This window comes from Miniopterus natalensis, chromosome 9 (genome assembly GCF_054644295.1).
Source record: "Miniopterus natalensis isolate mMinNat1 chromosome 9, mMinNat1.hap1, whole genome shotgun sequence".
In the NCBI taxonomy this organism is placed as follows: Eukaryota; Metazoa; Chordata; class Mammalia; order Chiroptera; family Miniopteridae; genus Miniopterus; species Miniopterus natalensis.
Window position 1 is genome coordinate 5663259 of NC_142089.1, and position 27863 is coordinate 5691121.

A 27863-nucleotide genomic window follows, 5' to 3' on the forward strand; every position below is an offset into this window, starting at 1 on the left:
ATCCAAGCAAGAGCCTTCATCAGCTCGTGGGTTGTATGCACAGGGTTTATCCCACCCATGAACTGACCTGTTGTTCCTACCTGCAAATAATCTACCAGAGCCTCTCCTTTCTCCCTGCCTGTGTTTGGAAAACGCAGTTTCTCATTTAGTTCATACTGTGACTTCTCAACTTGAGTACTGGCCTCTGAACTTGCCTCCTCCCAACCTAAACTTTGGCCAGTTCTAAATGGTGAATCTAATAATGCAGTCTCCCTGTATATAATCATTTGGTAGCTTCCCAAAGCATTTAAGATAAAACCCCAGCTCCTGGTGGTGAGCATGTGGACTGTGAGTGGTGAACCATTTCAGATAAAATATGATGAAAATCTCTGGAGTAAGTAGAAAAGGAAGATGCATGCTGGAAAGAGAAAAGAATGCCCCAAAGGAGCTTAGCAGACTTAATAGTAATCTTAAAGTAGATACTGATGTTTTAATGAAAGATGTTCGCGAGAGCGCAACTGTGGGGGTTCCCAAACATTTGGAAGAGAAAATCCAGTGTATGGAAAGATGAAAAAGATGACATGAAAATGGAGACTGATACTGAGAGAAACAGAGTCTTGTAGAAACGAGCATGGACAGCGCCCCATATGGATGAACCAGAGGCAAAGGAAAGGCTGAAGCAAAGCGAGAGAAAGGGAAGGCGCAAAGCAAAGTAAAAGCAGTGAAGGTGTGAAGGCTTTGGCCTGGTACACTTTTAAGAAGTTGACAAATGCCACCTGGGACAGATCTTTGATTAGAATGTATACACTGATTTCAGCTTCCATCAGATGAAAACGCTTTCCTTATTTTAACTGGGCCTTTTTCTTCAATTCAAACCCATTGTAATTCCTCAAATTTGTTTGGGGAACTTGAATAAAATATTTTCTTTGATGAATGAAAGCTATACTGATATTTTAACTGGATGCTGTCTGAAATGAAGGGATTATCAGCCATCAAAATGCTATCAAGTATTACTGTGGTTGTGGTTATTTTTGGTATTAGTAAAGACAAATGATATACTAACTCAGTTTTAAAGAAAACTAATTATATAGTGTTATTTTAATATATGTCAGCGGATCTTATAAGCAGGACTTGCTTGGAGTTTTGATTTTGTATAATTAATAATAAAAGGTATTTTGTTAAAAAAAAAATCCCAACTCCTTAACATGCCAGGATTTGGCCCTGTCCACCCGGCTGCCCTTACCTCTTACCGTCTCTCTCCCAACACAGCCAGTGTTCTGACCACCCCAACCTACTCCCAGTTCCCTGGACCTGACATGCTTTCTCCCTTCCCCTGCCATTCTTCACTTGGTCGTTTGGATAAATTGCCGGTTGTACACTGGGACTCTGCTCTTGGCTCAGGGCTTGCTCCTTCGAAAACCTTTTCCTGCTCTCCCCATTCTCACCCTGTGCACGCAACTATCACTACACAGATCATACTGCACTGGAATCATCTGTGTCGCTCTAGCAGTGGCTGGGTCTTGGTAACTTTTCCATCAGTTTCTCCAATAGCAAAAAAATACAAAATACCTGAAGGGAAAGAAAATGAGGCGTGCAACAAATCAATCCAAGCATAACATTTTTCTTAAGCTCCAAATTTCATTTTAAAAACTCATAAGGAAAAAACCTCCTGCAGGTTTGTTTTTTTTTTTAATCACAATGCATGATTGTGTTTTTCAATATAAAAATGTCATGTCCAATTGTTCAATAAGACTGATGGTCCACTCCAGAAAAATCTTCTACTCTGTACTGTTTCACCTCTAGGAAAACACCAATACTCTGGGTGCAGAAAAGCAGTGGTTAAAGCAAAAAAAAGAAGAGCTAAACAGTTACTCGAAGCTTTTCAGAAATTTAGTTCCTACCCATGTGAAAGGAAGTATGCCTTTTCATTTTTAAAAACTTCGTATCAAGAGTAATAAAAAAACCCTTAAAACCTAGTTTAAGGTAAACTCAAAGAAATCAGAAAGTGATATTTGCTATCCCCTCATTCATCTTATACTAGAAAAATGTTAAATAAAATGTAGCATAAAGTAGAGGTTAATGATGCCATTTAAGATAGAATTTTAATAAATAGAAAAGGGTAACAAAAGCAAAAGTTTAAGCTTATCAAGTTCATGTACAAATTAAAAAAAAAAGACTTGGTTTAAAATCACCTTCAAAAGCCAAAGCAATAAACTAAGTCAAGATCAGGCCTATTCACGTCACCCTGTTCCTCTTTTCCCTCCACCCACGTCAGAGAGAAATCACACTCTTAAAAGATTTCCGCTTTTATTGAATGAGGACTTTATTTTTTTAACATTACAAACTCTCCTTTTCTAATAAGGTAGATCTTACACTCAAAGACATTCTTCAACCATTTAAAAAAAAAAAGAAATTGAAGGAGAAATCCATTGTTCATGAACAAGATTTTACAGTAATGATGGGAGGAAAACAATACATTTCACAACTTGGAGTGTTTCAAACTAAGTATCTAGAGCAGATTATAAAATCTGAAAGATGACATAACTGGACAATTATGAAAACTGCTCATAATGCCAAAACAGGCTCTGACAGTACAGAACAAGTGCTTGCTTTCATTGTGCCTCAGAGGGCATCTTCATTAAGGTTCACCAGCACATGGCAGCTTCCCCATCTCCCAGTCTTTTGTACTAATCATTAAGGCAAGTCTACAAAGGACCAGCAAGGCACAGGGGTACAGCAGCTGACCAGAGGAAATCTACATAACTTCCTGTAGTCTAAGAGTCTTTAATGCAGACACCGGTGTGGTAAACTCTGTGTTTTGTTATTTTGTGTGTGTTTTTCAGCATTGACCTGAACCTAACTCACAAGAGGCCACTTCAAGTCACTTCAGTGGAATAAACAATACTTCATTGCATTGCTAGTGAAAGAAACAATTCCAAGCACTACAAAGAATTAGAAGCAAATATAAAGGAAAAACCCTCTGGTTTAAACTTACAAGCAGAATGTCTTTGACTCTCCAAGGAATACCATTTTCGCTTGTGAAGTTACGTCACTTAATTAGGACTCTTCTACGTTTCCATTATTGTCAGATCATTATATAATTTCAATAGCAAAAACACTTTTTTTTCCATTTAGCTTTGATAATAACTAGGAATACTTCAATAATATAATAATGGTTTAATGATGACCATTTCTCTTTGGTCTTGTTGTATTTAAGCTTAGAGAGAGATACTGTCAAATTAAAAAACAAACGGCAATACAGGCTATACCAAAAGCTCACAAAAAAGCATGGCACTAGTTACACAGTAAAACAAGTCAATGAAATCGTTTTAAAAACAAAATTTATTTCCTAAGACAACCATGTGCCCCCTCAAATGCATGAATTCAGGGACATGTGTGGCAACCAACTGAACCTTGGTTCATTTCGTCCTGGTCATCTGAAATTAAGGGCTCCTGGACCAGCAGATGAAGCATAAACACAAACCTAATTCGTTAGAGCACCAGTTTGGGTACAGTGCTTATCACAACCCATATTCGCAAATATTAAATTACCTGCAAGTGTTGAAAATATTGTGTTACTTTTCATTCTACAGTAGCACCTGGTCACCAGGTGAAACTCACTCCCATCGTTTAGTCGGAAAGGGAGATACCTGCCCATGAGATGAAAAGGCCACAATAAAAGTGAACATATATAGACCTATCCCTAAGTTTTCTTAAGTTAGGGGAAAATAAGAACCCACTTTAGCTCCAGAAGTGAAAGCTGAGTAATTATCATTATTACTAATATTAGAAAATGAATTTTTCATAAGAAATCACTAGTTAACGTACCTACTTCTAAGCAGAATACGGGACAAAACGGTTTACACAAGATACAATGAAGTGACCAATCTGAAGAAGCCTATTAAGTACATTCAAACCCCAAGGTACAGGAGAGTATCATCTCAATTAGCCAACTGTCACAAACATGATTCACCCATGCCTCATCTGCCATGAAACTCAACTGAAGACTAGGACTCTTCTAACTACAAAAGCAAAAATATCCCCCCAAAGTTAATTGGAAGCAACTTTCTGAGCATTAAGAAAGCATTTTCTTAGAAGCAAAGAAAAAATACTATGATTAAAAATAGTATGTTCTAATAAAGCATAGTGCCCACACACAGAGAAAAAAAAAACTATGTAATCACAATCTTTAAGGCTTCTTTGAATGCTAATTGCTATCTTGGCTGCAATCTTTCACGCCATCTGGAAAACAAGTGTTCCATAGAGGACTTAGTGTAACTTGGGAATCTTCAACAACGTGAAGTCAGGCAATTGCAGATGTCGCTGGCTCTTCACACAGTCTCGTAAGAAAGTTTCTGACAAGTTCAAGAGATGTAGAAAATGATTCTTTTCTTCCCATTAAAATTCATCTTTTTTAGTGGATTCTCCAGGGAGGCAAACTGAGACCACAACACAGTAAATGAGGTATTGATACAATAAATGTTCATCAGGACTTCTCTTTGCTTGCTTGTGTCTGTGAGCATTACTACTGGTAGCCAAATAGTTCATTCCACACCATCTCCTTTATTCTAACAGGCTAACCAAAGTTAGCCTATTTCATTATTTCATCATCTACTGAAGATATGCAGCACACAGCCATACGCTGTATGTAGCCTTCTCCCCAGGTCTCACCTCTTTCCTCTCTCCACCAAATAACCTCCCTATAAATGTATATATATACTGCTCAGAGTACACAGGTATTCTGCTGGTATTTCTGTTGGCATGATTTTGGTGAATAGTTCAGTGTGTGTGAGAGAAATGATACTTTAAATTTCAAAATGCAAACCACAGACAGAAATCCAGGTATGGTGCCAATTTAAAGATTTCAATATTTTGACAAATTTCATACATATACTGATACAGTCAACAGAAAAAACCCCTACTGAATCACTTCTATGTAACATATAGAAGAGTAAGATGTGGAAGAGTAAGCTGTGTACTAGAAAGTATGTCCGAAGACATTTAGTTTTGGCTTATGAAAAGTCCAATTATATTTTAAAAAAGGAACACACATGGAGGAGATATCCAAAGCTGTGTCCACAGAGTTGCATGTTGTTATTTTTAAACTAATGTCTAACACTTATGGGGAAATAACAGACATTTCATTCTACATATCAAATTCCCCCCTTTGAATGTCTGCAAAAACCAAGAGGCAGGTCTTTCTGGTTATCAGATCAATTTATAGGCATTATAAAAACATAATAAACTTACATCAAAACAAGACCAGTCTATGTAAGTATATTATCTAGGCACCAAGAAAGGAGGAAAGTCTCAGGAAAAAAAGGGAGGTCTCAGTGTTTTGTTCAAAATTCCAGAAACTGCCCATTATGGTATACAAACAAAAGGGAGGTGTTGAAACATTCACCAGTGTTTTATGTTTTGACAATATTAAAATCAGTTAATATCTGTAGGAACACAACATTCAAATAATAATGTAAATAGTAGGAACTCAAGGCCAAGGCTAGAACCAAATTGAGCTACCACCGCTTGTTTCCTCCACCAGGATTTCAAGCCTGTCCAGTAATTTATACTGTGGTTTCTCGACCAGCTTTGAGATTGGGTGCCGAGAACTGTCGCCTCATCCGGGGAGGTGTTACAAACTGGCTACAGTGGTTGGGTTTGTCAGTCTGCCTCTGATAAGAATTGGCTGCACTGCCCTCTAACTGACCTCCAGTGTTGTAATTACAGTAAGACTGACGGTGTTGATGCATATGGCGCTTCGCCTGGAAAGTCTGCAGATCAGCAGTGGGGTGACCAGTGTGGGAGTTTAACGACTCTGAGGAGGCAGATGCCTGGCAGCGCATGCTTTTCGGTTGGCCATTATTGAGAGAATTGCTTCTCCAGCGTAACTGAGGTGGCTGTTGTTGATTATTAATATGCTGCTTGCTAACTTGGATGTGATCTTGACTTCGAGCGCCCTGAGAGCCCCAGGGTAACTGGGGATCCTTAGAAGCTGCCCTACCACACTTTTCTTGGGTCTCCTCCTTATTTCCTTTCCTTCCATCTTCATCTTTCGGAATTCTAAGCTCTATAACCTCATCTTCTGTTATGATGATATGTGTCCCAGGACTCCAAGAGTTTCTGTGTTTAGGGTTGCTCTTAAAGGGGAACCGGGGCTTCCGATTCTCAGGAGGGATGAACCTATGAGGTACGTTCTGCCGACGAAGCTGCTTTGTTATCTCCTGCTGTTGCAGGTTCTTAAACCGGATTTGCTCTTGTCTCATCCAACGCAGACGTCCACGTCTGAAAGCTGGATCCCCATTCATCAGCTGGGAAACACGTTCTTCTTTCCCAAGTTCTCCATTGTCTCCTTTATTTACATCATTCTCAGAATTGCTACCGACACCAGCACCAACAGGTTCCTTTGCTTTGTAGTTTCCTTGGGTTTTCTGTTCCTGAGATCCAATCAGTGGCAAGACTTTTTCCATTTTGAGCATTTTATTTCTTAAGACTTTTATCTCCTCATCTTTCATGTTATTTTGCTTTTTGACTTCTTGCAAAATGTCTTCCAGCTTGTCTATATGAACCTTGAGGTCGTCTACGTCAGTTCCACCTTTACTACTGGCCATCATATCTTCAATCTTCTCGTCCCCTACACCAACAGTGTCCCAGACATCCCTGGCCACTGCCCTCCAGGAGTCCCGCTCATTAGGATCTTTCTTCCCATACATGGCACAAAGCTCTTTCATCTTAACAATGGCCAGGGCCTCAATCTCCTGCCGACTGTGCCTAAAATCGTTGAGAGCAACCTCATAGCAAATCTCTTTTACAGCCTGAATCTTAAGATCTGAGATGGTGACCCACTTGGAATCTTTACTCAGGCGCCTTCTTTGGGGTATTTGATACATTTTAATAGGTTCTCGTTTCTTCCCACTGCTGGGGAGGCCACACTTTTTAACAATGGTTTGCAACTTGCTGGGAGGTAGCTTTTCTCTCAGAGAAGTAATCAGTTTCCAGCTCTCTTCACAGGACCTCTTGTCAGAATCATCCCCGCTATCAGAATCCGCGTCCTTTGGAAAACAAAACCAAAAAATGGCCCCAAAATAACCAAAATTAAAATGTAAAAAACGAAAATCAAATAGAAGAAAAAGCAAAAAGCCTTAACCAAATTTAAAAACAAAACCAACCCCTATAAAAAGCAAGACCCTAAACAATGTACAAGTCTATTAAAACATAAGCATATGTAGATTATTATTAATATAAAGATTAGTTTGTTTGTTTAGTAACACTAATCCAAATTTTCACTTTCTGGCATAAGTGATAAAATCTACAAGCAAATTTCTTAGGGAGACTGACGCTGTGAGTGATTCTCTCCCCTCAAAGGATATATGAAGCTATTAACAAAATGGTATAAAATCACATATCCACTGTCTCAAGAAAATGAAGTAAAACCTACACCCCAGTCATGCTAACACCCATGCAGCCACTTCCCCACATTTGCCTTGGTTATTGCTGATGCTTCTTCCAGAAACTCTTTCCCCATGAGTGAGCACAGATGCCATACAAGGTGTGACGAGCAGGCGGATTAACAAAGGTTAGTAAGGCTGTAGGACGCCACGTGTTGTTTAGCTTTACTAAAAAGAGCAGCCCTAGAAAAAAGTTAGAAGACGAGAAAGTAGAAAAAGAAGCAAACAAGGATGATGTTAATCCTCAGAACCTTGCTCAGCGGACCCTCTGAGTGTCTCGTCAACCAAACTTTTTCTAGAAGACAAGAGGGTTTTGAAACTAGTCTTTCCATGAGCACATACTGGATTTGCTATTTTCCTGTGTCATGTCAAAATGACCCACTTCACTTATACAATTAGAGGTGTTATCCAGAGAACAAGAAAGCACGAAAGGGTCCTTACAGTGCGTCTGCTATTTTGTTTTCCACACTTGAGTCAATAAATACCTCACCTCCAAAATTTTAAGAAACAAACTTCTAGAACATAAATTAAGCCAGGCAAATATACTTTTATTAGACATCATTTAAGATTCCCCAAGTAATATTTTAATAAATACAACTTAGAGATGTTTTCTATGAAAACCCATGGCATTTCTAGCTATTTAAGAAATATCACTTCAAGTAACAACTCTTCTTATCAACACGTAAAACACGAAGATTTTACTGTTTATGTGAAATGGATCCACTTTAAAATGTTTTCTCTTTCTTTCTGGCTATCTTTGCACCACTACTTTTTTAAAACCTTTCACTTAGGCCTAAAATTGCAGCCTGATTCTAGATAATAACCGGCTAGATAAAAGCCCATTATTCTTAACTAACACAAGCAGATCTTGATAGATAAGAGAGGTCTGGATGAAAGCAATGATGGATTACAGTCCCTTCTGATGATCAGGATTAAGAAAGAATTGCTATTTGGGAAGTAAAAGTCCCTGAGAAAAGACACTACTCACTAGAATAGTTCAAGATAGCCCAGTAACTGAAAATACCCTTATTTCATAGTCACCTTTACTTGGCTGTAATTACCAAAATTATCTCTAATAAAGACTTAAAAATCAAAACTGATAAACAGTATCTTGCTTTCTATACCAAAATTTCCATGTACAGTTACCTTCTAGGGACAAAAAGTAACCTTTAGCAACAACAATAATTTAGCCTCTGAATTGGAAGTGGTTGCTACTGATTTGTACTGGTCTGTAACTGAATACTAAACCAATTTATAACCCCCACCTATTTGAAAATTTGGCAACAAAAAGCAGATAAAGCTAAATTTACAGATTCTAGACTACTTTTTTTCATAGTTAGTTTAAAAAAAAATCAGAATGGCTAATCTTATGTGATAAAACATTATATTAATTAACATTAGAGAAAAAAGTATGTCTGACTCTTAAAATGGTTTTCTTGCAAATACGTAGAAACTGAGTTTTATAAAACACAAACTCTGATTCTTCCCACATAAGTGACAACTATCACTTTTTTCCTGGCTCCTTTTCCTTTTAAAATTGCTTAAGGATAAAGTGAATACTACCTAATTCAGAAATAACAAATATTCTAATCATTATTTTATTATCATGATTGAGAGGTAAAAGTCTTTAAACTCCAAAATAAAACATAAATACATGAGAGTCGACATAAATCCAAAAGAATATTAAATCAAGTGGCCATACTCTTAAATACAGTCATATCGACTCTGTAGGCTGTGTTCTCCATATGGCTCAAACATGCCCCCTCAATACTGACCATCATACTACAAAGTCTGTACGCAAAGCTTTTATGCCAAGATGTAAATTCTATCTCATGTCAAAAAAAAAAAAGGGAAGATACTTAGATTCATTTATTAGAATGTTGGAAAAACTCCTCAGGTCTGGCCAATTCACACGTCACTAAAAGATCCTTCTGTTTTCCTTAAATACCAAACGCAAAGTAGGCCTCCTGAAGAGACTCTGCAAGAAGCTTATATAAGTAAAAGAAGAGAAGATACCCAAAATGCATGTGTAAAAAAGCAAGCACAGAAAAGACCAGGTGTGCAATAGGGCACTAACTACAAGAGAATGTAACAATGTGACACATATGGGGAGCTACTGTAAGAGAAAACGCTTGTTTTTTAGTGCTGTTATGCAAAAATAATTACATATAATAAATATTTAAAAATATTTACTGAATATTTTGTATCCTATTAATGTTTATTCATAGGGCGCATTTGAAACATATCTGTTGGTTGACCAATATAGGATCATAAAAATACATTTCTCTTTCATTCAGTATTGTTACTGCTGGATATTCTTCAGGCGAAAGCACTAGAAATCAATTCCTCTAGAGGAAAGAAATTTACATGGAATACAGAGTTGGGCTTGTGGGAGGAAAGCAACCTCCTTGCTTTAAGGATCTGCTCTTGAGATCCTAGCTTGCTTTGAGATACACAGAACCAATGACAACCAGAACCTGATTACTTGCAGACTAAGTGTGTCCCCTGGAAACTAAATACGTCTTAGAGACATTTACTTTCCCTTTTTGCTTCAGAGCACAGAATGATCATCAGCTCTTGGTTACGGAGAGCACCAGCCATCATTATTTCCCACCTAGTTACTCAACAGTTGGTCCCAGGACCAGCAAGCAGCATGGGATCCTCAGGGAGCTGGTTAGAGTGCAGAACCTCAGGTCCCACCCCAGCCCTACTGAATCAGGACCTGCATTTTAACAAGACTCCTAGGTGGTTGATAAGCACTATTCTATTAAACAGAACAGTGAAGTAAGTCAGAAGACCCAAGTTTAAGCCTCGGATCCATGACTTAATAGGTTTTAAGAGTGGGCAAGACAGCATATTTTTAGCCTTGGTGTCCTCAACTGGAGGTAATATAAACTGGAGGTAATATTACGCATTTTATGTATATACACATCTACTAAATTGTTGTTTCAGGAATTAAAAAAAAAGAGGATGTGAAAGCTCTCTGTAAATTATAAAGCACTATACAATTACAAGGCACTATTGTTAATAATAACTGCAGCTTAATTATGCCTGTCCTGTTTGATCTCTCACAGATCATCAAAGGCGTGTTATTAGATTATACTACATTATTAAGACAAAAGGCTCCTTTACACGTCGTAAACCTTTCAGCCCCTATCACACTGTGGCTAAATCTTCCTGTTTTTACTAACTTTCCACCGCCAACTAGGCCTCCCAAAGAGCCTCTCTACATAACACTGCTAGTATCTTGCCCTAAATACCTGATTTATTCTTACAATCCATTCTTTTTGGGGCTTTATTATAATTTCCAAGGTAACAAACAAGTTAACCCACTGCCAAGCCTGAGAACTGACTTGCCCTGGAAAAGGCTGCTTTTGCTTATGCCCTTGGCTTTTGTGGCTCATCAGCAACAGCTTCTCTTCTCCAAAGCACAGCATGGCCATAAGGCTGTAGCTTACATGAGGTGTTTCATATGCTGTATTTTATTCTAATATCCCCTTATCTTAAAAGAAGTTCGTGAATCTTAAAAATTGGAAAATTCCTAAGTTGCACCCATAGTACCCAAAGGTTTTTTATACCTTTTCCTTACATATCAAATGAATGCCAAGAAGTTTCTTAAAACAAGGGCTTTGTTAACCAAAATTGGATGGCTTTAAAAATGAAAATCTAACTAATGAATCAACTTATTTATTCATGAGATTCAGTTTCTACCAAACTTGGAAAACCAATTAACATCATAAAATACTACAACCATTTTTAGTATTATAAGATGCGACCTTAAACCGACTTCTCAGCTGCTCACCCAGAGAAACCAGGCTTCTCTCTCCTGTCTGGGTTGGCTGTATAGCCCCTGCTTCCACTGTCATCCCACATGCCACAGGGACCCTTATTTAGGATGCAGACTCCATGCAGGGGAACAGGAAAGGATTAACACATGCGACTGTGCGGCAACACTTTTAGACACAGTTTAACTAAAAAAAAAAAGGCTGCCCAGCACGAGAACAACCCCCAGGTCAGCCGAAGAGCAGAGAATTAGTACTATCAGGTGATCAGAAACAAAACCAAGGCAAACACCCACCAAATTCAATATGTAGAGTAATTATTACTAGAAGAACCGCCACTGATGCATACTCAAAAAACCCCTGTCGAGAAGCAAAGGCTACCAGAAAAACTCCCACCATAGCACTTGGTTTTGACAGAAGGTTTGACTTGAAGACATAAAAGGCACAAAACAGTACCTTTATGGACAGTTTTTCAGACTAAGGCTACCAGAAGCTGTGAGCTTGTTCTCCGTTAAATTAGAGAACAGAATGTGGTGTCAGTGAGAGCTGGGTGAGCCATGTGGGGCGTGCTCATCTGTGGGGCAGGGAAGGCATGAGAGCAAGCCACCCTTTCCTAACAGAGCATTCAGGATGGACTCCTACCAGTCTCTGCTGCTCCAAGAGAAGGTCTGCTTCTTCTTTCTCCTTTTTGTACAGGATCTCCATTTCCTGTAACCTGGAGGAAAAGAAAATGAGAGAGGAGAAGATCACACGGTGAAATCACTGAGCTTCATAAGTGCTACCACTACATGTTTAAAAGAAGTGATGTGAAGTGGCCACATCACATTCGTATATTACCTTTTCTCCATCTCCTGTTTCATATCAATTCCTTGTTTTTCCAGAAGCTCTCTCTGGGCAAATGTCCAGTCCACAGGCTCAGAAGGGGTCTCAGCAGAAGGAGTCTTCTCCCGCTCAGCCCGTGCTTGCTCCGGGTGGTTAAAACGAAACACATGGTTTTTACCCATGATGATACGGTTTCCTGGCATGAAAAATCAAAGTTAAGAAACCATTGTTTTATTTTTTTATTTTTATTTTTTTTTAAATATATTTTTATTGATTTCAGAGAGAGGAAAGGAGACGGAGAGAGAGAGATAGAAACATCAATGATGAGAGAGTCACTGATCGAGCCCACAACCCAGGCATGTGCCCTGACTGGGAATCGAACCCCGATTGCCTGGATCTTAGGTCAACACTCAACCGCTGAGCCACGCCCAGCCGGGCAAGAAACCATTGTTTTAAATGTATAGATTTAGGTTAATGACCTCGCTTTCCCAAAAGCAAAAACACAGGTTCTGGAGTTATACAAGAACATAGCTCACAAAGCTGATTATCACTTCAGCCTTTAAACAAATATTCAAAAATTATAGAGTTGCTCACACAAACCATGAGATTTTGCTGAATACTTGAAACCTGTCCCAGTCTCACCTGAGCGTAGCTGAACAGGCTGAGCCACCCTCTTGCCATTTACGTAGGTTTCTGAGCGTTCACAGGGCTCTAGAGTCACAATAACTAAGAGGAACACAAATTAACATTAGCATCACAGACCACTGGAACAAAATAACAGAAAGCATATGACTATTAGGATTCAGGGTAACTAGAATAGGCTCCTGTAACCAACCAAGTGGCTGAGCATCTATATAATAGCTTGTTTTAGGGCCATAGCCAGGGATGTGGCTAAGAAAGAAAGATTTCAATGAATTTGACAAACTTCAGAAGATACAAAATCTCAGTTGTGCTGAGATCTGACAGTTCAGTCTATAAAAACTGAAAATCATCAGAAATCTTAAGTATGAGATATAGGTCATAACCAGAAACTTAAAACCAAAAGCTAATATTTTGATTAAGGAATGAATTATATAGCACAAAAATAGGATTAGATTGCTATTGTTTTGTTAATAACCTGGACAAAATACAAGATTGACTTTTTCTTCCTTTTTAGATAAAATTCTACTGGGTTAATAAGGCTAGATAGAGGTCCTTCAAATCTCCCACCACTAGGATATTTGTTCCCTTCTTACTTGTCTATCAAATAATTAACATTCAAGACCAAGCCTAACTGCCTATGTCCTGCTCAGTTCTTGGCAGTAACAAAGGGCTCCTTTTGTCCAGGCTATTTTCATGGAAAGTAGCTCTGCCTGTCCCTGCATTTATAAGCAGCCCAGGTTTTTCCATTTTCAAATACTGGACTGTCTAAGAAAGTATCACTGAAAAAGACAGGAATACCAAGTCTTGTGGGTGGATTTCCCATAACATAGAATGAAAAGTTGTTGAAAAGCTAAGCCAAGGACTCTCACCGTCCCCACTGTTGTTTCTCTCGCTCCGGAAGATACAATGCTCTTCTTTAATGTGAGCCCCACTCAGCACGATGTCCTGGCGCCGCTCAGCATCTGCTTGGCCAACCCTGAACACAAGGGAAAGTGTTTCCCAGGGAAATTCAGACACACAAAGCACTACAAACAATGAACCTCTTTCTCCCATAGAATATTCTTTAGTGCGTACAAAAAAGTTATCACCTTTTTTATCAGAGGCTTTCAACTGCAAATTCTATTTTCATATATGGTCAACCTCCCTACATCAGAGTAAGAAACCAAGGAACAATGATGCACCAAGGTAACTCACACAGCACTATAAAAAGACATGAATGGACTAATCTCCCTAATGAATTTATGTAAGAAGGAAAAAATTTTACTTAGGATCTTTTAGGGGAAAACTCCATCTTAACTGGTTCAGCTGGCTAAAACATGTAATTTGGGAAGAGCAGAGGGGACAGTTTATAACTATTTCAAATAGAAAAACAGCAAATCATTACAACTTCCTTTTGTTCGTTCAATCATCTAAGAGAAAAGAAAACATTAAGTGACCAAAAGAAACAAATATACCTTGTAATTCCATCTTTGATGTAATAAAGCAGGCATTCCGACATCAGTGGGTCCTCATTGAGGTTAACAAGATGTGGGGTCTGGAAAAGGTTACAGATTATCAGTTGGAGCAAGCCCCCTGAGAGAGCTGTGACAACAGGAGACTGATGCCTACCCACAGTGGCTGGACACTGCCTTCCTTCCTAGTTGAATTCCCTAATAAACAGAAAATACTCTCTCCAGGCCTTCCCGAACTGCACTGATACACTCTATCTAAAAACATGAGTGCTGGGATAAAGAACAAGATCCAGTTCTTGGTAAGGTCAAAACATTCAGAACACAAAAGAAAAATTAGGACAGGCTAGTTGCTCTGGATGGGTAATCATAATCTTTGTAAACACTCGGACAAACACCTTGAAGGGTAGCAGAACATGCCACCCCAAAATATGCCACTTTAAAGTATTATTTTGAGCTGTAGGCACCTGAAAAACAGCCAATGCCGAGAGAGGCTTTCTCTGAACTCCCCTTATCTGCCTCAACACAGATTATCCAAAAGGAGGTCAACGGTCATAAACCCTTCCAGGAGTTTCATTAACCAGGGAAGATGGACTCTTATCACAGGCGAGGCAGCCAGGAGTCGACACCACACCCAGACAGACTTTGTCACAAACCATCACACCTCCCACCTACTCCCATCCATCTTCCCTAAAAACCATTTCCTCTCTCCCAGAGGCCTACACTTGCCCTCCCCTTTCCCTATTAAGATAATATCTAAGCCTGAACTCTAAGCCACATCAAGGAGCTACTCATTTTTCCCTGGGTATCTCCCATGTACACATAAGGTAGACATGTTAATTAACTTTGTTTTTCTCTTGTTAATCTATCTGTCTTTTATTACAGGGCTCTCAGCCAAGAACTCAGAAGGGTAGAGGGGAAATTATTTTTCCTCCCCTATAATTCCAATAAATATTTAATTTTTCATTCGCTTTATAAAAATGTCCCCACACCCCCACATCTCCCTCTGTAATTTTTATCAGGTCTTCCATGGTCCCAGTAACTGTCTTTAGTTTATCAATTAGTCTTTACCTTAAAGAAATTAAAATTACTAACATTCAATTAATATACACATCTTGTAAAAATCCTCTTCAGCTTCTAATCTTTCTAAAATCTTTTAAAAACAAACCTTCTTTGGTGAACATACCCAACTGGAATCCAAAAATAAATCACAAGGTCTTGGGGTCAAAATCTACTCAAGATAGTGTCAGCAAAAGTGGAAAAATGAAAAGAGAGTCAGATGAGAGGGTCAAAAAAGGAACTGCAAAAGGTGATTAAAAAGAAATTCGAAAAACCTCTACATCTTCTCAACTAGCATCTGCCTCTGCAGTCTGGGAGCTGGCGGGTTTGAGAACATCAAAGGCCTCTTCGGGCAGCACTCTTTAGAGCCCATCAGGACACTGGCCCAAGAAAAGAGGAATCTCTCAAACAGGTTCTATTTTCTCTTTTCTTGGGGGTTCTCTTAAAAGAACCCCCGCCGCCCGTTTTACTAAGGTATGATTGACAAATAAAAACTGTATTTATTTAGGTTGAATGTGATTTTTAAAAGGTGTACAATGTGTCAATTTTATATATGCACACATTGCACAATGATTACCACAATCAAGTTAATACATAAGGAAACAGGTTCTGACACTGAATTTGGATATGCTCAGTTTCCTGAGGAAGTCCAGAAAGTTAAAGCAGGGTGGGTATAATTAAAGTAAGAAAAAGGTTTGAAAACAGAGCTGTTTGGAATTCTGTGCTGTTTAAATCACAAAACTTACTCAAGTTATTTATGATTTGTGTTAAACACCGTATTTTTACAAGATGTTCTAGAACCACAGTTCTTAACACTGAAACATGTTATATCTTCAAATATACGTGTGTGTGTGTGTGTGTGTGTACATAGATACACAGACAGACAGATACAAAGGCAACAATTTAAATTTTATCAAACCCGTAATTGCTAAAATCCTTACAATCATAGGTAATATATCTGAATAATGTCTTACTGAAGGGAAAACCTTTAAACTGTGAAAATCACTGACCTCAGGCAATACAAACATACACAATACTTTTATTATTGTTCTAGTTTTACACTATATATCAAAAATTTCTTTAAATCAATCTTCTTTGTTGAAAATAACACACTGGAATTTATTAAAAAGTTGTGTGAAAAACCTAACCGAAAGAATCCTAGCAATAACCACAAGAATATTTTATATCACATAAAACACAAGTACCAATTGAAAACGCCCTACCCATTCTAAGCTAATGTAGCTTAGATAGTGATAATGATCACTATCAGATCCTTACATGAAGATGTTTAAGTCTCCAATAGCCGACTGGAGGTCATTTGAAATGAATGACCATTTACTACTGTTATGAAGTATGTGCTTTGTACATCAATAGATGTTCTATTACTATACAAATAAGCACATAAAATAATCACTTGATAATATTTTCCAATATCTAACAAAAACTAAGAAGCAACTTAGTAAAAAAAACTACACACCTTACTATTCTAATTAACTAAAAGGTATGCACCACTTCATAACTATGATGATGTAAGCAGGGAGGTAACTACTGGAGTCTTTTTGTAACTGGGAAAGGAGCAGAGGCTAGATGGTTGAGGACAGGAATTGTTTTGAGCAGTACATGGTGGTCCATAAAACAAACCGTAGAAGCACACTGAAGTGGTTATTTTTCTAAGCAAACCTGAACAGCTGAAATTGCCTCCAGAGAGTTATAAATCAGGGTTGCTGGCATCTGTGGGAAAGAGTAGCTAAACTGAAAGTAAGGTAAGCTAGGTTAGGCTGGGAATTTAAGAGAAAGCAACAATGAAGATGATTAAACCTGCTGAATCATGACCAAAAGTTACAGATTTACTGCCTTGGGTTCTATTTTGTGAACAGTAAACATGACAGGCTGCCCTTGGACTGTAAAAAGAAATTAGAAATATCTGAAATTAAGTAAGCCAAGACTCAAGATTTAAAACAAAGGGAATGAGGGGACAGCTCAGAAAGACACGAAGCACCCCAGTGACTAGAAAAGCAAAAAGTATTTCTGTTTGGTTGAGTTTCACAACATTATTTCCTACCTTTTTAGGTGAGAAAACCCCCAGAGTTCCTCCATCTTCCCGAATGGCAACTCCCATCTCAGCCAACAAGGCCTCTCTAGAAAAAAACAACAATTACATCAGAATACTAATATCAAAATGCAATTAAATCAGTCTAATACGAATTGAAAAGTAAAGCAAAGCAAAAACAACTGTCCATGTTTAAAGTCAGTAATACATATGCGAAAGAATCTGCTTTTCCCATCATTAGAGCAATTATTTTTAAGAGAAATGGCACATTCAAAATAAGTTATGTTCTTTTGCTAGGTAAAGCTATATTCACCCAAATAAGAACTTTGTCTCATCTGACTCTGGAGGTAGACAATAATTCTTAATAATATGTCTGTTTGTATAAAAAGGAAGGAAGGGGCATTCCTTAAGGCTCTACATAAAACTCACCATTTCTTCAAAATCTAGGAAAGCAATCAGAAAGTAACTTTGAAAGATGGAGAGTATTGTCTATAAATGTGATTTTTGTGGAATGTTATGTTCCCATGCCCAGCATGATATTAGTTCAACAATTCTAGCTTAAAACCTTTAATAATAAAGTTCTAATTGTTTGATACATTTACTGTATCAATACATTAGAACTTACTTCTGCCTTATTTCTTTGAAAAGACAGAAACTGACATTTCAAAAATGTATACTTATTCCAATAGTAAAAGTATTATTTGGGGTTATGTTCACATTCAGGATAGAGATAGAATAGGGATTTTAAAAGTTTGCAACTCAAACTACTTCATTTCATGCCAAAGAGGTTCTAGAAAACTTTGAAAGACAATAATCAGAACAGCTTTTTTAATTTGGGCCTTTATCAAAGGCAGTCTCTTTGCAAATTAAACTCTATCCCTCAATATCTTCTATTTTTATATGCATCCCTAGCAACATGCAGTATGGTAACTACTAAAGCACCATGACTCCCTAAAGAACATTTAAATATGTGAATTTCACTTGAAAGTGTAAATTCATCTGGCCAAAAGTCCCCAGCCAGGCTTATTTTTTTGTTTTGTTTTGGGATAGAAGATTTTTTGTTTTTAACTTCTATTTTATCTTTTCTTACTATAAAAGTAATAAAAATTCCCTAGAAAATTTAGAAACATCCCAGAGTTTAACCTCCTGACCTCTCCATTCTGATGGCCTCTGTTTTACGCAGCTTCTCTTCCCAGGTTTCATTCAACTCAGCAATGATCTTCTCTGATTCCTACGGGAGGAAGTCCACAGTTAAAGTGGCAAACAGTGTCAAAATTTAACACAGCATGTCTAGGAAGGAGACAACAAGAAGCAGATGATGATGTCCTTTGAGAACACGAGGCAGAATCTAATATGATGAATTTTTTTCCTTTCTTAATATGTAAAGAAAGAATCATAAAGACTAGGCCTAACACTAAATCAATCCCAGATATATTAATTTTCTTAAGTCCTAATAAAAATACCTTAATAGTGTGTGTTTGTGTGAAGGGTAATATTAACACCCCAATATGCAAGGCACTATTTCTGACATCCACTTCTACAAACGAATAAAGTCCCCAAAGGTATTCATTGCTTTTGTTTCACTATAATTTCACGATAACACTGATGGGGTTCAGAACATGCTCCCCTAAAACATGGCATCTTGGAGTACTAAATATTTTAAGCTGAAGTAATTTGAAAAATGCTATGTGCAGGAAGGACTCTGATCTCCTCCTGAAGCAGGTTATTAGGGCCTCAGAAAGGGTGCCCTCCCTATACCTGGAGGAAAGGAGGAATCTGAACAAACAGGCCTTGGTAAGTTTCCCCCCATTTACTATTTTTAGTTCACACCCCTCTGCTCTATCACATTTTCCCACAACGTTTCAGTCTTCATCAAGCTTAATGCTTATGTTTAACACTTCTTACAAAGATTCCTGTGTCATGTCAAATTTTTATTAAATAAATGTGTATGCTTTTCTCTTATTAATCTGCCTTTTGTCAGTGGCCACAGACAAGAACCTAGAAGGTTAGAAGGAAAAATATTTTTCCTTCCCTACAACACAATACCTTCTGCACACAAACCAATGCCCACTATATAAAAGTTTAGCACTAATCTCAATTGAAAGCATTTTGCCACTGAGCGACAACTTCCTAATTTCTTGTTGAGTGTTTAGTATACACCAAAAAATAAGAAATAAAACATCCTTCCTGCTCTTAAGGAGTTTACTGTATACCAAGGAGAGAGAGAGAAGTAACTGATGATTCATTTATTCAATAATTATATATAACCCAATTTTATGCCAAGCCCTATTCTAGGCAACTTAGGGGTATGGCAGGGAACAAAATCTCTGCCTGCATGAGACTTACATTCTAGTAAAGAGACTGAAATAATCAATTATAATCAATTCGTCAAGTATATAGTATGGCAGACTATAATAAGTGCTTTGGAGAAAAATAAAGCAAGGAAGGAAAGGAATGTTGGAGGGGTAGTGAGGGAGCAATGTGGAGCGGGGTCGTCAGGACGGGGCTCACTGACAAGGTTCTATGTGAGCAGGTGCTGCCACGTGAGTGTATGAGGGAACAGGTAGGAAATGCCTGGAATTTTCCAGGAACAACAGCGTGGCTAGAGCAGCATGTTCGAGGACTGTGAGTGGGTGGGGTACAAGAGAACAACAGAGCACTGTGCTAAGTGCTAGAATTGAAGTATTAAAAGGTCGCTGGAGGGCGGGTGAGTCAGGGCTGAATGATGCTCATATCGATGAATGAAGGACAAGTAGCAACTGACTAATGGAGGGAGAGGGAGCATCAAAACGGGAGATAAGCCTATGCAAAAGGTAGGAGAAAATGCTATTTATGGAGACAAAATGAGAAAGATGATGATGATGATAATGATGATAATGTAATAACAGTGATGATAATACTGATAGTGATTAAAAAGTCTTAACAGTTCACAAAATAGTATGATTCATTTAACAGGCTAAGGTAAGAAGTCTCTGGGATCCCAGAACATAATTACATAGAGAGAAACTGTGACTATGTAACGCAATAAACCTTAGGTGTCTGGTGTTGGCAGAGGAGCACGTAAAACAGCCAAGAGTCAAGAGTCAAGGCAGCAGCTGCAAAAGCAAAAAATCACAGGAGTCAGAAGAAACAGACTGGAGAGCCCGATGACGATGACGACGACGATGATGGAGGAGGGGGAGAGGAAGAAGGGCAGTAACAGCAACAACTGTTATGACCACAACTAGCTAAGCTAGGCAAAGAGCACAACTAAGAACTACGAAAAGTTAGAACCAGCATGGGCGTCAGTAAGGTTGATACAAAAGGGGGCTATGTAGGAGGTGCACTTTCAGGAAAAAAAGGGGTCAGTTTAGGCAGGAACAAGTCTGAGGGTGGGGGGTGTGTGAAGAAAAGGAGACAAAACCATCCAATCGGCTCTCATTAACCCTCCAAACATGCACAGGCTGAGAACCACCTGAATGGCATCTCTACACAGTACTCCAATAGGAATGATTAATATGCAGCGCATGTGCAACTCTAAAGCTCAGTGAGGAACCAACATGCCACGAGAGAGGGCCAGCAACCAAGAAAAATCCATACAATTTCGGCAAGCAGTAAGCCAGCCAGGAAAGGAAGTGTGCCAGGTACCAAGCGGTCAATAGTGTCTATAATGCATCACAAAAGCTACTCAACAACTCTAACAGGGTAGTGTTAAATGCTTCTGCAAATAACTGTAAAAGGGCAAGCTGGCACCATAACCTATATGATATTAAGGCTTATTAATGACAGCTAGGTAGAAACCGTTATAGTCTCAAAAGGACAACTTTGAAAACAAAGAAACAGAATAGGATGCCCCTGACCAAACCAGAGCACTCATGCTAGTGCTTAGTACACGGGGCGGCCCACAGGCCACTGATGTTCGTTACGGAATATGAAGTGAGCCAGGGGATAGTTTTCTTCCCTGGTTGGTTTTCAGAAAAAGACCATGTCGAGCAGAGATTTATCTGGCTAGATTAAAGCAATTCTATTTTGGGACAACTGTAAACTCACCCTCCTAAGGAAGCAAAGTTACTGTCTAGGAATCCTCTTACCATTTTGCTGCCAACTCTGTGACCTCTCTAATTTTACTTTCCACCTGGAGGGTAAATCAGAATATGATCTCTTTGTAGAAAAGAGATTTCATGAGTAAGCTTTTATTTTTCAATACTGCTTCAAGTTGAAATGTTTATATTGTTCAGAACACTATTTTTAAAAACTTTGAAGAAAGGTTAGAAAAAATGATATTGAGTACCTTATCAACAAAACTTCAGTGCTGGGAAAACCATTTATTCCAGAACCATTCTAAGGATAAAGAAACTGAGGATCAGAGAAACTAAGCAGTTAAGCTGAGGCCACACTTCTTCCTGAGCCAGGTCTAGAACTGGGTTTCTTAACTCTTAGTGGTTTTTCTTCAAGTAAGGCAGAATTGATAGGCTTTAAAAAAAATATTCTACAAAAAGCTCACCATAAGTCAATAAAGAGTGAAGGATATCCTTTCCTCAAGCCTGAATAACAAACAGTATGAATAAAACAGAGATGCCGACAGGATGACAGCTTTCAGCCTCTGAGTTATCAACTCACTCTGCAGGCAAGCCTGGCACAGTGGCGTCCAGTCTGCCCACAACCCACTCTAGAAGTCTACTTTAAGATGAAACCAAAATGGAATTCACACTTAAGAAATGAGGAGTTAAGGAGACTAAATCTTTAAAAGGTCCTTCCTTTCTACAGGTACTACACATAAAAAAAATCCCAAAAAGCAGAATGACATCAGGAACTTTTTTTTTTAAGCTCCAAGGAATACTGGGCTCAGGTGTCATTCAGTTTTAGTCTCAGATCATATATGTCTAGCAAAGTATACAGCATTGGTTAATAATTATGTTTATATGGCTAAATATAATTTAATCTCTTGGCCATGATTCAGTTATGGTGGCAGAGAAATCTACAAAACAAGTCAGAAAAATTTCCATGAAAAAAATTAGTTTAAATTATGCTATTTAAAAGTTAAGTGCTTATACATGGAACATTCCTTGAAGCCATCAGATGGCCAAGGTTTTACTGTACTGAACACAGCATGCTTCATAAGTGAGTTCCAAGTGTGGGGCCCACGAGCTGCCTAGCACAGCATTTGCCCTACGTGCTTCTGTAATGGATATTTGTGGGTATTTATAGTACAAGCCTAAGCAATGGCACTCACAGTACTGACTTTGATGCCAGACTAATAAACAAGCACCAGAGCCACCACACAGTGGCTATAACTACATATTTAAAAACTTAATGAATAGGAATCTAAATCAAGGATACATACATTTCAACTCAGTTTGAATTGTAACTAAAAACTGAAAGCAATTACACGTCATTCTGTTTTGCCAGAGAGGTTTATGAAGGTCTCAGGATATTATGATGGGGTAACATGGACCGACCTCTTCCATATGAAAATAGACTATTCAATGAACAAAGCTACAGCAACACCCTGTGTAAAAGTATTCTACCAACTGATCATTTTTTTGAGAAGCAAAGGGAAATAAAATGTTGGGAAAATGAACGGACCTCTTCTATTACTGTTTCCATTACGTTCTTTTTCTCTTACAGTGTCATGTCTTAGAAATGCAGCTCCTTCACACTCAACAATGAAATAATCCAAAAATGAGAAATTCTCAAGCATTTCTATCATAAAACCACCACCTTTCTGTGGATGCAGAATGTTATCTGCCTGCAGCATTAAAATGCAGGTCTGCCAGAATGAAATTCTCACCATTCACAGACCGAGAGCAGAACTAAGGCCCTTAGGCTTCAGTGAACTACTATGCTGCACAACTCAAGACTGAAGGCAAAGAAGCTATTTTCTAAAGGTAGGGAAAATGGAATATTTCACTCATGTTGGCTTAAAGGAGAATTAAAATGGAGAAATGTATTACTTTCTGATGATATTTAAAAGTTAAGTGCTTATACTTTCTGATGATAGTTTGTTTTGTTTTTGGTGGGAAGTAGGGAGGTTGGGGGGGGAGGGTGCCCTGCGTAACGGCGGTGTTATTCCCTAGGAACTATTTGGAAGACACTGGATGACCTAATTCTTCAGAATCTGGTTAATGCCTTGAATCCTAACATTCAACATTATTTTCAGTTGGACCCACTTGGCAGGTAGGAAGAAAATTCTCTTTTACATCAAGATGTGTGTTAAAGGAAAGTGTAACCTCATCTGTACACCAAGGCTTTTAATAAGCAAATAGTAAGATTCAAAATTCCCAAAGAGAAAGAACATTTTATATTAAATAGTAAGTGGGAGGCTTCCCTTTACCTTCCCACAGAGCCCCTGCATGCCCCACAGGGGGTGCTGCACAGCACCTCTGTCACTGATGTCTACGTGATAAATTATGTGAGGAAAGCCTTCCTGCCCAGGGCTTCACTAAAGTCTTAATATTTCAAAGTTATTTTTACAACAGCAGAAATTACCCTTCAATTTGCATTGTGAAAAGATTTCTCGCTCCCTCTCCCTTTGCCAGGTATTTCAGAACTTCAGCCACTTTCCACTAACATGTTCTGGAGGAAGATACAAGAGTATTACTTTGGTTTCCAAAGCACCTTATTTTAGGAGTAAAATGCCAAGGGGAAAAAGGCAGGCTGATTAAGAAGTAGAAGCCCATTCTTCACATAAAAATCTTTCTCAGCCTCACCTGAAAACTGAAGTGAAAGCATTTGCCATCTTCAGTTATCAAGCTTAATTCCTTTTAGTGGTGAAAAGACTCAGCAAACCTTTTCAATCATTAGTCTGTCAGAGTGTCACCGCTCTCCCAGTCCCTGAAGGAGCAGCAGTCATGGATGCGAACGGAACTGTTAGCTGGCAGCATGAGGGCAACTTCCCTTGTTTTTCCTACTCTGGCACTACTGAACACAAAGGCCAAAAGATACGAATCAAACCATCATCCTGAAGTTGACAAGCAAGGAAAGAAAAAGCACCTGAGATGCTGTCACAGTGACTCGACAGATGGCACCACAGGTGACAACTGTCTGCTCTCACTGTAGTCATTGAGGGGGAAGGAAGAACCTATGAGTCAGTTGCTGTTCCTAACTTCCACATTCATGGAGAAAGGCAAGAAAGTACCTGGCCAAGCCAGCAACAGGCTGGGTAAGTAAAGCTGAGTGCCAGGGCAGGTGACCTGCACATGCAGGACTCAAGTGCACAGCACCAAGGCCTCTGACCCCATGTGTACCAGCCCAGGAGGAAACAGGCCTTCCCCGACAGTGACCGCAAGGTTCTAAGGCTTTCTATGGACTTCCAAAAGATGTCACTTCAAATGTCTGAATAAACCTGGTATTGCTTCTTGAATGTCCAAACTCTCTTTTAATTGTGTATTATTTTACTAAATAAATGCATGACTCTACATAAAATTCTTCCAATGAAACCAAATGTTTTCAATGAATCAGCTTTCAACTAAATTCCTAGCTAAACAATTTCATTGTGACTTATAAACTACCTCAGAACTAATGGACATTTCTACTTATTAGTTACTTTGCATGGCCAACCTATGACCTGCTCTTGCATCTCTCACACTCTGCCTGGCCATGTTACACTCAAGCATTCTGGTTAACTGAAATTATCTTACAAAGTAGTAAATTCCATTTTCAGGGCACCTGTAAAAGTCAGAAAGCTCTTACATATGCTGAACCCAAATCTCAGTGATTTTTAGTCCGAATTCTGCCTTGTGAACTACAGAATCCTTCCGTTCAGTCTGAATCTCACTCACCTTTAGACGTTCGATGGCTTCTTCTCCTCCAGGTGTAGACATGATTCTCTCCTGAATACTGGTCACAGATGTGAAGCCCACCTGACTACTGAGTGAGCAGGAAGATGAAGACGAAGTAAGGGACCCCATGGATGCTGTGGAAAAATTGCCAGGGCGTTGATTCTCAGAGGCTAGCAAGTACCTATGCTTATTGTTCTGAAAATCTTTCAGATCTGGGAGACGGAAAGAAGGGAAGGCAGAAAAAGTGGAAAAAAGGGAAAGGAAGAGAAAGAAAAAAGACAGGAAGGAACACCCGTGTAAGAAAGGAAAGCATTAAAGTGCCAAGACAAAGACGTGTTATAATACAAAGACAAGTTGTAACTGTTCTAGATGGCAGTTCTAAAACATGTCTGTCTTTAACACTGATATCCTAGAGGGTAAGAACTAATTCTGAATTTAGAAACTAAAAGTGCAGCATAGGTTAATGTTGTAGTATGTAGTAGGGCCTCAAAGGATAGTGCTTAGGCATTCTCCCTAAACAGCTTTGCTACATCCCTCCTGTTCCTTCTGTGGCTCCAAACCTACAATGCCTTAGATTCATACTACTAGTAAATGCCAGTAGCTTGTCACAGTAAGGGAAAAGCGACGACCACTTATTTATCAATAACAATACATATCGGGCCCAGGGTTTTATAGCAGTCAGCAAAAATTCCCCCCAAAATGTTTCAGTTAAAACAAAAATCTGAGCACTTAGCAGTGTCCTTTGTTTAGCAACATTTCAAAATGTTAAAAAGAATTTTTTAAATACACCTTTTTAAAAAGGAGAGGTAACAGTAGAAATGACAGGAATTTTGTGTAAATCCCTGTTAGGAACTTAGGGCTGGCTGACTGACTGCCTCAACAGGGAAGAACAATTAGCAGATAAGTGAACGTGGTGTGGTTTACAGCCATCTGTCAGAGCGCACAAAAACCAAGGCTGAGGATTTGCTAAGGAAGGCTCTCGCTTTTCCTACCCGTACGACCGTGAGTCACTGGTGAGCCAAGTTCCCAGTGCATTGCAAAACGCAAGTTTTAGGAACATACTTTCATTTACTAAGGTCTTCAATAGAGCTATAGATTTTGCTTCTAAACTTAGTTTGGGCAAACAAGCCACAAACAACGAAATTCTATAATCCACTGTTTGTACTTTTCTTCTGTAATCATCCTTCTCAAATAGACACCTGAGAAAAACCATAGGTACTGGTGCATTCCTATTTTTAAATTAGCTCATTTTTTAACTTGAGAAAATCTACACTCCTTAAGATTCACATCAAAACTAAGTTTTCTTTAAAGAATACAAGTCAATACCGATCAGAAAAAAATACTGTTAAGTTCTCTCTGGCCTATTGATCTCTAGTTAACCAAAGCCCATTCTTGAAGCCCCTTAAAACTAGTGATTGCTTCAAGACAGTTTGAAAACCACCATCTGCAAATACAGAACATAGGAAAACAAGCAAGTTTTAAAAGCAGGATAGGAACTGGAGCAAAAAAATTAGCCATCAGGTGATGGCAGCAAGGTGGGAAATAGGCAGGATGGAGTTAGACGGTCCAACTGATACATGCAGGCCCTAAAAGGAATTAAGAGTAGTAGATCGAAATGCAAATTCAGAAGTGGTCAGGGCTGCTTTCCTGCACGATACAGAATTAAATGTTAAGTCATGCACAGCTTTCAGGGAGATGCCACAGCTGCTCAGGAAAGAGCGAGGCAACAAGCTGGCAGCAGCACCTCTGGGAGCACAAAGCAAGAACAAGATGGTGTCTCCCACACCAGTGTCGGTCAGCTTTGGAAATCTCAGACAGAGCCATTCCAGTCCAAGAGTCACTCTGAGTTAGAATGTTTTGGTGTCCTCAAGGCCTAACTTCATCACAGCAGCCAGGGCTACATTTGGATTCTCCTATGTATTTCCTCACTCTCTGTCAAGCCAACAAATCAATAAAAATCTAAAACTTAACCCCCCCACATCAATATTCTTCATTTCTTCTAAGATAACAATTCCTCAATAAATTATCTTAAAAGGGTAAGAAATTATTTCCTCACCTACTTGATATATGTGGAAAGAGTAATGTGTGATTCTTTTAAAAGGTCCTCGTTTCAAGCACAAATTCTATTCATATAAGTTTTTATAATTTGTAATTCATGAAAAAGGAAAAATAAGTTTACCTAACTATCAAGTAAGCTGAGGCCCAAGATACTGAGGAAGCCAACTTAGCATAAGAACAGGTGAGGGCTAATCCAACATTCACAGAGCTGCTCAAGCACAGTCTCCCCAACTGGAAGTGACTATCTTTAATTAATTATACATACACTCAGGGTCAGAATTATACAGCTAAGTAAAAAGGATTTTTCTATTAAATAATCCAATTTGAAAGATCTCAAGAGCAAACAAGGTGTAATACTGATTTAAAGCTAGGGCTCTGAGTTACACTACCCAACCTGACCACACAGAAACCATGGGATTTCAGTACCCAACTAACCACTCCAGGTAGCAGTGTTCTCATTGGTAAGTTGGTATAATGGAACTTCTCGAGTTACTGAAAGGATTAAATTAGATAATATATCCTACATAATACAACAGGGCCTGACATTATAAACACTTGATAAACCTGAGCTGCTATCATCACATCATCTATGACTTTGGATTCAGTTTAATCACGTAAGTAGAAAAACTGAAGGGTAGAAGCAACACAAGATTCTTAAGCCTCTTGACTTTATTCAAGACACAAACTGAGATTCAGCAAAGATTGCTTTGCTGACTGTAGAAGGGCAAAAATAGGATCATTTCTGAATCTACATACAGTATGCTCTGTCTGGGATTTCACAGTTAGAACTGCTGGCATGCAAAGCTCATTTTAAAGCT

General features: G+C 38.6%; 1 protein-coding gene across 5 annotated transcripts in view; it reads right to left on the reverse strand.

The window, feature by feature from the left end:
* KIF1B (kinesin family member 1B) overlaps window positions 1-27863 on the reverse strand; it is a 121088-nt gene that overhangs the window by 45563 nt on the left and 47662 nt on the right. For 3 of the 5 annotated variants that reach the window (XM_087820120.1, XM_016214592.2, XM_016214593.2), the window contains exons 13-20: window positions 24988-25121; window positions 18379-18458; window positions 17240-17315; window positions 14125-14204; window positions 13540-13646; window positions 12671-12754; window positions 12044-12224; window positions 11849-11921 (exon numbers count right to left, since the gene is read on the reverse strand). In XM_087820120.1, the coding sequence (XP_087676246.1) occupies window positions 11849-11921; window positions 12044-12224; window positions 12671-12754; window positions 13540-13646; window positions 14125-14204; window positions 17240-17315; window positions 18379-18458; window positions 24988-25121 (815 nt within the window). Of the gene's footprint in view, window positions 1-2277; window positions 7029-11848; window positions 11922-12043; window positions 12225-12670; window positions 12755-13539; window positions 13647-14124; window positions 14205-17239; window positions 17316-18378; window positions 18459-24987; window positions 25200-27863 lie in introns of those variants that run through there. The other 2 variants (XM_016214595.2, XM_016214596.2) reach the window with 2 other exon arrangements.